Source organism: Haemorhous mexicanus, chromosome 1, assembly GCF_027477595.1.
Source record: "Haemorhous mexicanus isolate bHaeMex1 chromosome 1, bHaeMex1.pri, whole genome shotgun sequence".
Taxonomy (NCBI): Eukaryota; Metazoa; Chordata; class Aves; order Passeriformes; family Fringillidae; genus Haemorhous; species Haemorhous mexicanus.
The window spans coordinates 59,607,289-59,619,178 of NC_082341.1; the positions used below are offsets into that span (position 1 = coordinate 59,607,289).

At 41.0% G+C, this 11,890-nt stretch overlaps 1 protein-coding gene across 2 annotated transcripts; it reads right to left on the reverse strand.

Moving 5' to 3' along the window:
• Positions 1–2,274: 2,274 nt before the first annotated feature.
• Positions 2,275–8,585, reverse strand: IGFBP1 (insulin like growth factor binding protein 1). Of its 2 annotated transcripts, none has more exons than XM_059850731.1 (4): positions 8,077–8,585; positions 6,084–6,262; positions 4,348–4,476; positions 2,275–3,185 (listed from the first exon to the last, which is right to left on the reverse strand). In XM_059850731.1, the coding sequence occupies exons 1-4, from the start codon at positions 8,513–8,515 to the stop codon at positions 3,054–3,056; spliced, it is 879 nt and encodes a 292-aa protein (XP_059706714.1). In that variant the 5' UTR covers positions 8,516–8,585; the 3' UTR covers positions 2,275–3,053. The 2 variants fall into 2 exon arrangements, with proteins under 2 accessions (XP_059706714.1, XP_059706723.1); XM_059850740.1 differs by having other exon boundaries at positions 8,122–8,580.
• Positions 8,586–11,890: the final 3,305 nt, after the last annotated feature.

Genomic DNA, 11,890 nt, shown 5'->3' on the forward strand with positions numbered 1-11,890 from the left:
TAGAGTAGGAGAGATGCAAGTGAATATGAAGGGAGGGAGCTGAAATAACAAGGATCAGTACATCTGTTTTACGCATCCAGCCACACACCTGAGCTGGGTGAGTATCCTGTGGCACCTTCCTTGTGTGCCCACTCATTCCCACCAGGCTTGGCTTGCCAGCGCAGGAGGAACCATTGCAGCAGGCACACACTGAAGCCAGCACTGCCAGCTGACACATGGAAAAGAAGAGAAAAGAAGAGAAGAGAAGAGAAGAGAAGAGAAGAGAAGAGAAGAGAAGAGAAGAGAAGAGAAGAGAAGAGAAGAGAAGAGAAGAGAAGAGAAGAGAACTCCAGCAAAACAAAAAACAAACAAACAACCAACCATCAAAACAACAAAACCAAAGTGCTCCACAAACAGAAAAAATGAAACAAAGAAAAACTAAAGACCTTTGATTTTTCACCCTGATGTTTGAGGCTGATCATAAAAATTATGACAAAGCAAGGTGTGTGTCATCTATGGTGTAAATGTAGTCTAAGCTTCCAGCAGCATTTTTATAAGGAAGATAAAATTTGCCTGCTTTTCCTCCTTGCATTAGTCCTAATCCCAGTATATGGAAGAGTCTGGTTCTAGTCTGACAGCTCATCCCAGAGCAGCTGAGCAGATGTCTTTCCTGGTGAGTCCTGGCGAGATGTCATAGGAGGCCCGATTGCAGATAAGGAGGCACTCCTCCCCTGCCACTTTCAGCGGGAAGTAAGGGGCTAAACACTTCTAAGAAATTGGCTGATCATTCCTGAATGTTGTACAAAGTAACTTCTGCTTCTGGTACTTAACCATTAGAGGAAAGAGTATCTCCTAAACCCCTGTCCCCACTGAAAACTCCAATTTGTTACAGCTAGGATGGGAACTTTCCACCCTGCAAAACATTGGAAGTAGCTGTCCACTGGATTGCTATTCTGCAAATAGACTATTTCTACATAAACTATTAATGTTTCCCCTATATATATAATAATCCCAACAAAAGAATCAATTTCTTCTCTTTAGAGATAAACCTTTACACAAGGTCTGTGGGGTAAGAGCAGTCAGAGTACCCCTAAGAGTGTGCTGTAGCTGTGAGACTATCATTTCCCCTCCTTTCTTCACCATTTTCCCTTGGCAATGCCATGACAATTGCTCTGTGCTGAGTAGACTCCCTGAAAAGGACTCCAAAACTTGCTGCTTCTTCATTATTTTGATACAGAGACTGCCAAGCATTTGGACATAGTGCATGTGGTGCTGTAACACAGTTTTAGCCAGGTTTCAGAGTTGCTCGAAACAGAGATGTTAGACATTAGTTAGTTACACTACCAATACCATTGACTGCTTTTTTGTAGTGCTTTCCTTGGGAAGATCTCAAAAGACTTCACAAAGGTCAGTAGTATACCCACACTTTTGAATCTAGAGCAGTTTAATAGACTTCCATTGGATTGGCAGACATTGGCATGCAGATACAACACAGTCAGCATGGGCAATGTATGAAGCCACAGAAATGTGACAGGGAGAGCAGAGATCTCCACACTTCCACTTTGCAGTTTCAACAAGCAGCTTCCCTCTTCCATTTAAAACTCAGAGTTTGTGCCAGCAAATAGCAGGAGACTTTTAGGCTTTCACTTCTGCCAGACTCTTAGAAAATGCTATTGCTACCCTCCCCACCTGTTTTCATAGGAAGAGTTGGTGCAGACTGTTTTCACCTGTGCCACTTGCTTAGTCCCAAACCCATTTCTCCATGAACAAAATCAACTTGAAGCCAGAATGGCAGTCACTTGCATTCTCTTTTTCTCTGCAATCACTAAGTCAAAGGAGCAGGTAGGGAAGGGAAATGAACTATATCCCAAGCCAGGAGCACCCTCTTTGCTTTCAGAAAAAAGTATGAGGCTGTTTTTCTCCCAGCCTCCTTTTTAAAACCTCTGACTTTCTGTGCAGGAAATGGCTCTTTCTAGTATTGATGTTATCCTGTAAATGTACTAATACTGCTGCCTTGTGCATTTGAGTGGAGAAAGGCATCCAGATTTACTATTCAGAAAATCTTTTAATAACTTCCCCTGGAGGCTGCTATTTTGTCCAAGACAGAGGGTTGAATGGCACAGCTGGGACTGGAGAGGACAGGACTAAGGCAACCGGGCAGGGAGACCAAAAGAAGGAAACTCATCAAAGGTAAAAGGAACGTGGCATTCAGGAGGCAGATTTGCAAGATTTTTGCCTGTTTTCCTGCTGAAGTCAGACTGTTGAAGGGAAGCAAGCAGAAAACAAGAGACAAAGGCAGAGCAGAAGACTTTTAATAGCTTGTTTTAAATAATATCGTTAACATCATGAACGACTTATGCTTATCAAAGGTAGTGCAGAATATCATATTGTGTTTTGCCATTTTTCCAGTGCATATGTTTAAAAAAATATTCAAATACTGTCCCATCAGGAGCTTTGGTATATAATATTTTTTTAAGAAACAGACTGGCATTGAAACAGAGGTGCAAAAGTAACATAATATGTTAACAAAACATGTTTTAAATAAGTGTCTAAGCATGCTTTCTACTGAAATCTATTTTTAAAAATTCAGTTTTACGTCTATAAATACATAGTACAAAAATGCAAGTTTACAAGCCAATTTTTTCCAATAGCTACGCCATTTGAAGGCTTTGTGGCATTCCTCCAACACGATGCATATATTTAAGCACAATAATATTAAGTATTTAAATATAAAGTTATGAAGTGTTTGAGAATATAAATTAGTAACAAGACATAGAGACAAAAATACATGCAGTGCGAAATAAATAATTCATCAGCTTTACATATGAGGGTATATATAATATTATACAAACAAAATATACAAGATTATAGGATTCGATCTTGAAGTAGCTCACATTTGTCACTTAAAAATGTAGGCAATCTCAGTGCAGTAAAAATGTTACTTTATGGGGTTACTCATACACTCAAAATCAGGTGCACAAGATTACCTCAGTGAAATGGCTCCTGATTGGAATGGTTCCTGACTATAACAGGCCCCACAGAAAACTTGGTGTGAAAAACCTTGGGGTTTAGTTTTATTCTTGTGAGCTGAGATACTGTTGGCATTCTGGGTCTCCTTTAATTGCTGGAGATCCAGGAATTCTTCTGCCGTTTTTGGGATAGACACACCAGCATTCAGCAGATTCTCCATCCAGCAAAGTTTCACACTAGAATATTATTAGCAAAAAAAAAAAAAAAAAAAAAAAAAAAAAAATCCCAATAAGGAACTGTAAAATCACCTGTGAGGTACTGCCAATAGAGGTGTTGGACACAATTAGGATCAGAAGGTGGGGACCTGCCATGCACAGGCTTGTTTTGAATGCAGTGGTCTGCAGAGCCTCTAAACAACACACTTGGTTAGGGAACCAAGACCTAAGCTCAGCTACCACAAGAGCAACTTCAGATTTAAAACTGTCCAGTCCTTGGTAAACAGCAGTAGAAAAAAGCAATATCTTCCAGTGCCAGTGTGAGAAATGGCAGGATGGCAGAATATACAATCTCATAGGGTGAGAGCAGTGATTGAACTTTCTGTCTCTTCACACAAGGAGCCAAAAATGGTTATATGTTTGGGTTTTTCTTTCTTGAGGAGGGGCTTAAACTGGTTTCTGTTTGTGCTTGATTAGATCCCAGGTCACAGTGTTTGTGAGTCACACCGTGATGCCATCCCCAAAACCAAAGAGTCTTGGTGACACAGAATTATGCTGACCTACTAAATTTGTGTGCATGACCTGTGGTTACGGGGTGTGGCTTGAGGTTCGAAGCTTTAGTTAGTTTTGCAGATTATTCTCACTGTAACTTCCAATAGATTTTTTTAAGGGTATAATGGAAATGAGCAAATAACCTAATCCACAGGCAGCACAAATCAGTATTTTTGTTAGGCCTTAGAAGGTCAATTTTGCTCTAAAGAGTTTTTTTCTTTCACTGCCTATGTAGGTTTTCTACTGCCTGTGAGCTGAGAGCCCTCTTTTTACATAGTGCTTATTATATATCCAATGGGTTTTGGCAGGTAGTATGGTGGATCTTATGCGTTAATGTCAACTGAATGAATGCTAACAAATCAGGTACGTGGGACAGAAAGGGTTAAAATATTTTGGAAAAGGCTTTGAGTGCACCTGTTTTGTGAAGGGAAAAAGACTTCTGCCTCTATTGCTGACAGCCACCAGCATGCAGCTCACCTTGAAGAGAAGGACAAACCATCTGCTCTAAGTATCCCATTTTTACAACCTGCTGCAAACTTGTGAGTTGGGAAGCAGAGGGCTGTGAAAGGGTTGGCTTTATCAGGCTAGTGGCAGCACTGCTGTGAGCAGAGAAAGGGGAAAAGGCACGCACCTGTTTGCTGTGGTAAAATCCATTCTTGTTGCAGTTGGGCAAGTAAAATTTGTAAATCTCCCCTCTGCTTCTCTGCTGAGCCTTCACCAATTTATACAGGGCTCTGTAGAGCTCTTTCTGACAAGGACCCTGCAAGAATACCAGGACAGTGAATACCAAAATCACAAGTAAATCAGCTACATAAAAGGCAATCAGAATATAGACAGTAAAAAGCTGAAAATACTTATTAGGCATAAAGTCTACAGCAGACTGTTTTGCATGTAGTTTTTCTTCTTTCAAAAGAAGCACAGCCAGAAAACTCTGGTGTTGCATTCAGACTTTTGTTTTTATTCTTTGAGTTTTTTTTTCTGTTCTATAAACATGGGGATTTTAGTCCTTAAATTGCCACTCAAGAAAATTTAACTTGTACTAAGTAAACACATTACTGCTGAGAGGATACAATCTCTCCTCTTATAGGGAGGCGGAAGTTAGAAGACTGGTACATGAGATTGGTCACGTTTTCCAGGTTGCCATGGCTTGTGCTCTGTTGATATATGGAGGATAGGTGCAAGACACATAGACGGTGCAAGAACAAATATCTGAATGTTTGTTATCTTTTGTACAGGACAGAGTCGTTGCCAAAGCAACATGGAGCCGTTCTGTAGCTCTGGGACTAAACCTCAAAATTCTTGGAACTGGGAATGAAGAACTGTTTGCAATATTCACTGTTTTCACCATTTGCTGGCTCTCTTTTTCAAAGTCACAATTTCTGTACATCAGAAGTACTGAACACATTTGAATCAGTACAAGAAAGGAAAAGTAACTGAACAAATATTTCTACTTTTGAGTGAAAACATAACCTCTGCTTTTGCAAAACGTAACTCATGTTAGCCCCTCACATAAGCTGTCATATTCCAGTCTGTGGGTTTATCTGTGGCTCAAGGTGAGAAAAACAGAAGCCCTAAAAATCAGAACTGCAGCTAACAGCACATGTACATAACAGTTCAGACTAAATCAGTGATTAAGTCCTGTTCTGGATATGTAATGAGGCTTCCTAAAGTAGTGTGATTAGTATATTTTTTCTTTTTCTCTTTCATTTTGTCAGTGACCATTACGAGCCAAAGCTTTTGTGCTGCCCAACTAACCCAGCTCCATCATGCAGGGGTGCTGCTGCTGCCTGGGTCTAACCGTGGTTCTCTGGTGCCCTCACGTGGAACACAAACCTGCTTGCAAAGGCCGTACATTCTCATCACCCACTAGGGTTTTGCAGCGTCGAGCCCCACTTTAATTGTTGAGGGTTTTTCTTTCTACGTGAGTACACTTAATAGTGTTTCCTTGTGATCAGAGAGAATCACATTCTGTTTTGCATTGATATTTCATCAATAACTACATGGAAGGACTCCCTTTTATTTTGCTGTGTGTTGGACCAGTGAAAAATGCCTTTTCTTAACTAAAACAAAAAAGGAGTCCAAGAATTTAATATAGATTTCTGTAAATTAAGGGGCCAGGTTACAATATGATTGTAAATATGGTGAAACATTCAGGCTCTGCATGAAGTCTGTTTAGGACATACCTGATGCACACCTGTTATTATGGCTCCAGACATTTTGTCTGTTCCTCAAGCATCTGATGAGAACAGTCCAAGAGCTGGTTTGCCAGCTACCCAAAATACTGATATTTCAATGTTGTTGCTAGAAATTTCAGTAGAGCAAGGCTCTACTGAAATGGTCTCTGAAAGTTTTATAAAGAAAACCCACCTGCTCTTTCAATTTCTTGAGTTCAGATATTCTCTTTGCTTTCATGTTTTCATATGCAGTGATGGAATTCCAGGGAATGGATTTATCCTGGCCTATGGGAAACATCAACTGATAGTTCAGCAGCTGATCCTGTGTTATTTCAGTGCTTTCCAGAGGCATATCATCAGGTTCTACAGAATCTGGAAGTGAATGATATTAAGGTAAACATCTTCAGTGAAATTTGGCATTTATTCCTCAAAGTTTAAAAAAGTGAAGAGAAAGATAAACCAAAAGAAAAGAAAAAGTAATATCTAAGACATCCATTAGAGTAGATCCTGTAGGAATTAATTACATGTGCAGCATGGCAAATTATACTTTGATAATAAATTCATAGAAGGGCTCAGCAGCTATTCTCTAACAAGTTGGTTATTTTATGATCCTTCAAAATTACTTGAATCCCAAAGATGAAATTGCAGCCCATATGTTAGAAGTGGAAAAAACATTCTTGACTACAGTGGGTTGTAGAAACTTGGCTATATGCGAAAAGATTGAAGTTAAACTTGTAATGAATTTAGATTTTTGTCAGCATAATGTATTTCTGATTTTAATCATGAGAGGAAATAGCCAAGACCTCATCCGATGGTATCCTGTACTTTGCTCTTTCTTATTCATAAATAAGAAGGGGTAGCAATTCTTAGGGGCCAGAAGTAGCTCCTGCTGACCTGCAGTAGACCAAATAACAAAGAACTGGCAGAAAATATTTGTTTCTGCCTGATCATGGCCTTCACTGCTCTGCCTGACCAGTGCCTAAATCAGCATGTGTGAACTCTTCCACTGAAAGCAAGAGAAGCTCTTTGCAATTGCAGATGATTCATCAGAGAATGAAATTTTTATGTGTCTAAATTACTTGCTGGATCAAGGCTGTAAACAGGCAATGGATTGACAATGTTCAATCCATTGCCTGAAGAATGGATTGAAAATGAAGGTAAGAAATTGAGGAGGGAAAGAAAGGAAGAAAGAAAGGAAGTGGCGGAAGGAAGTGGCAGAAGGAAGGAAGTGGCGGAAGGAAGTGGTGGAAGGAAGGAAGTGGCGGAAGGAAGGAAGTGGCGGAAGGAAGTGGCGGAAGTGGCGGAAGTGGCGGAAGTGGCGGAAGTGGCGGAAGGAAGGAAGGAAGGAAGGAAGGAAGGAAGGAAGGAAGGAAGGAAGGAAGGAAGGAAGTCAACTCTGGGAAAATCAAATCAAATTTAATGCGGGTAGCTTAAATACTCAATTTGGTCACTGTTCTCTGCCTTCCCCACCCCCTCAACTACAAGAGAAACTCCACTTCTACTAATGGCTATTGTTATTTTGAGTCAATGATGATTATTTTTGTAATGCTACCGAGTTAATAATCACTTCATAGACAAAGCAGTAGTGATGATGAAAATAATAATAACAATCATCATCATAATTATAATTATAATCATAATAAATTGAAAAATACTAAAATAACACTGAAGAAGTTCCTGCCCATCATATAGTTTAAGATGCTTGAGATGCCTTTTTGCCTCAAGATAATTTGGCCAGCACTCCATTACTCCAGGTACATTTTATTCCCAGGCACAAAGCCTTTTCATTCTCTATCATGACTTTTAGAGATGGACATAACCAAAGCCTATAAAACATTTGTCCTATTCCTGCTGATGTCTGCAGCCTCCTAGATACCATATAGCAGTTATTCTGCATTGTTCCACCACTATGCTTTAGGGTTTTCGTGCTTTCAGACTCTAGCGTACTAGCTTGTTGCGAACACCTTAGACCCGGCACCAGGATGCGCCTCACCTCGAACAGGTCAGAGCACGTTTCCCTGGAAAGTGCATTCCAGCCTCCCTATATTTCAGACGCCTCCCTAACTTCCCTCATACTTCGCTCAATGTTCCCAGCCTCTGGCTCCCACAGCCCGCGTCGCGCCTGCCAATCCCTCTGGCTGCCCTCGGCGAGGGCTGTGCCCAGCGCCCGGCGCGCAGCTCCCGACCTGGCCCGTGAGGCGGCGCGGAGCGGGGACGCGGTGGCGCGGTACCTGCCGGCTCTTCGGTACGCATCCCTTCCACCTCGCTGGCGGGCAAGCACGTCCCGTGCCCCTGGATGAGGGCGGAGAGCGGCCGGGACTCCCTCGCGGGGATGTGGCAGCGGAGTCCCCTGCGGCAGCGGGCGGTGTAGACCCCACAGGGCTGCCCGGGCCCGAGGGCGCAGATCTGACAGCAGCCGCAGCCGGGCTGCCGGGCAGTCTCCGGGCAGTCGGGCGGGACGGGCGGGCACAGAGCGAGCCTCTCCGGGGTGCAGGGGGCGCAGAGCACGGGCTGCGCGCCGCGGGCCAGGCGGGCGGCCGGCAGTGCCGGCAGCAGCAGCAGCGCCGGGAGCAGCAGCAGCGCCGGGAGCCAGCCGCGGCACAGCGCGCACCGCGGGCCACTCATGCCGCTGAGCAGGGGCCGGGGGAGGGCGGCTCGGCGGCCTGGAGAGCAGGAGGAACCTCACATACATTCGGCTTGCCCGGGCCATTTATACAGTGCTTTGCCTGAGTATTAATCTTTAACCCCGAGTTAACTATTATCTGAACAGGGGGGCCGGAGAAGCGTCGTTTCGCTGGCAATTCAAGTCCCTGGCCGCTGTTCCCCTCCCCTTTCACTTTCCTCCTTTATCTATTTTCTTTCGTCCAGACATGCAGGAATGCTTTTATTCCCTCACTCCCACCTCTTTGCCCCAACACAGTTAACGAGGAAAAATGTGGTGGGGGCTGGAGAGAGAATTGGCAGAAGTGAACGGATGAATGGGGGCAATCCCCTCCCTTTTTGCTTGTCACAAACGTCTCCTGTTCTTGACTTTTCATCAAAATGTAAATGTTCAAAAAAACAAGGGGGGAGGGGTGGGGGGAGGAGGGAAATCCCATTGAAACTGAAGCAACTGAATTCATATTTCCACAGCAACAAACGCAACAAACCCTTGTTTAATTTTCGTCATGTGGCTGCAGGTTAGGAGTACACTGACATACCGAAGAGGAGGCCTCAAGGGTAATAAAGCCATCAGGGTCTTGTAACTACTGCACACATGCACGTAGGAGTCCTTGCATTAACCTCCGGGGGTGGCTGTGCAGCTGAAGCAGGATCTCGTGTGCCTGGGCTCAGTTTTGCTCCTGGAGTGAGAGAAGGCTCAGTCCCCAAAACATGCACTTCAGGGAGACCGGTATTTTGTCAAACAGTTAAATAATAGATTAGATATCTGCTTTTCTGTCTGTCCTTTTAATGCTCTCCATCTCCTCATGTATCACCTAGGGGAGGTATAGGTGGAAATCTTTCCTTTTCTCCTTTGCCTGCAACAGTTGCCACTCAAGTAAAAGTACTCAAACTTCACTGTGCTGAACAGATTATTTTATCCTGGTATTCACAGTATGTACCAAGCTTGAAATAGCACATTCCACTTTAAAGTCATGTAATGCAGCATGATTTTTTGTTTACTTGATTTTGTTTTTATATTTATTTATCTTCTTTTGTAAATACATCATTTATGTGAAAGAAAGTGAAGCATAACTGCAGAGCATATTTAATGTCGTTATTCACTCTGCTCTCCAATATTGATGACAAAGGTTTTATTTATAATGTAGTGATTTCATACCCCTCTACATTCATAAGTCAGTTCTCAAAAGCATTGTCATTGATTACAGACTTGAAACATTTTCACTTTACTACTTTTTTAAAAATTCAAATACTTTCAGGTATCTTTATCTCAATACGCTAAAGTTGAAACTCATTAGTATTTTAAAGTACTTTAAAGAAACCTAATTTTACAGATTTTAAAATAATTTAAAATAATAAAAATTTTTAAAATAAGTTTCTGGACTTCACATGTCTGACTGGGAGCAAATTTTGGCTAAAAATGTAGGACACAACAATTGCAATTAGACTTTTCAAACTATTTTCCCACTTTCATTTCTTCTTTTTATTGTGCATCTGTCTTGGAAAACTACAACTCTCTTACCATTCAAAATGAAGTGAAAAATATACAGGAATGTGTCTATTTCCTCTCCCAAAGAGAAAAAGGAAACAATACAAAACAAAGCCTCTTTCATGAAGAAACATGAAAAAAAAAAACCAAACCAAAAACAAATGGAAAGTAGACCAAGTTGTAAAATGACAAAGACCCAAAGAACTCATATGGATGTGTATATGTGTATTCATCAACTTCTCTATGGATTTTACTGTTTAGACAGCTTTTTATGAACTGAATTGAGGATTATTGACTGACTGCTTAACATAAGCTACTGGCTTCTGAAATTGTTGTACTCCAGCCTGCCACTGTCCTGCCTGCAGTTTTTCTGTTTAAAAAAAATGAGGTGAACTGAGAGTAAACAACTGTTAACGATATAAGTGAAATGATTTTTAAAAAGGATTTTTTTAATCATCACCATCATTTTTAAGTAACAAGATAAAGACACAATGCAAGAAGAACTTGCTTGTCTGATGTACAGGCCTACATAAAAAAAACTACCTCTAGTTTAAAAAAATCTCATTCTTCCCATACACCATGATGTTTTCAGGTCTTTGGCACATTTTTCATTGCTGTCAGGCAGCTGGCAGTATCTGAACTGCTCAGGCAATTCCTAAGAACTTGCAGCCTTTTACAAGACAGATTTTTTTCAGTGTACCCAGCAAGATAAACAAAAGATAAACAACACCCCTCCCCACAAAGTGAAAAGTGTTTTTGATCGTGTTTTTGTTCATGGTTCCAGGCACGCTTGAAATCATGGCCCAGCCCTTTTTTCACTTGCTATCTTTTGTGAAATTGAATTGAGGAAACCTAAAAATCTGCTAAAGCAGATTCTGTGAGATGTTCTTCTGTACAAAAGGTAGACCCATAAAAAATCAGTCCCTCCATATTTCATTAATGTAATGAACGTATGTTAGAACAGGTTATGATAACTTAGGACAGTATCAATCAACCAGACAATGTTTTGGTATAGACCACGGGACATCAATGAAGTGAAAGCAGTGTATATGTTTATGTAGACTCTGATGCAATACTACAACTCATCTACCAATCTCCATCTCTGACCCTGACATTTCTTTAAAGAACACAAGCAGATAACACCCAGGAGGTTAAAAACATTAATGATGTTAAGTTGTGTTTACTGAAGACTTTTGATGGTAATTTTTAGGTTTTCCAACTGTTGACTCCTAGCTTGAAGCACTTGACACAAGGCACCACATGAATCTCAGGCAAGGTTTACTTTTTCTGCAAGATTTTCCCATTGGTTTCTCAATAATTCTCAGTCAATTACTTCACTTTCAATGATAAATAAAGTTTGGGATTTTTTAATTATTTTTCTTTTAAGTGGAGTGACTCACAGAATGTGGAGTTCTATATACGTTTGGGTGCAAGCCATTTTTATCCACTAGTTACCAAAAAGTCAAGTAACTTGCCAAATAATTTCCTACCGAGACTGCTTATCTGGATGTTTTTAAAAACCCCAAATAAACAGTGGGATATCCTCATTATCTTTTTTTAGGAAAGAAACTTATTCAAAATTTAAAGCTTAATATCTATAGTGGTTTTGGTTTGCTAATTGGAGATTTCTTGGCTATGTACTAATTAGTCCTGGTCAATTATTAGTGCACTCACTAGAATGTACTTACTTATTTCTTGCTGTGAGATAGGATTAGGAGAGAGGCAAAGAAGGCTCAAAACTTTAAAAGGGTATAAAGAAAAATTTATTAACAGTAACTAAAAGAAAGAGTAATAAAAATCAGAACACAACCTTCAGAACATTTCTCCTCCCCCTACAAACTTTTCTTTCC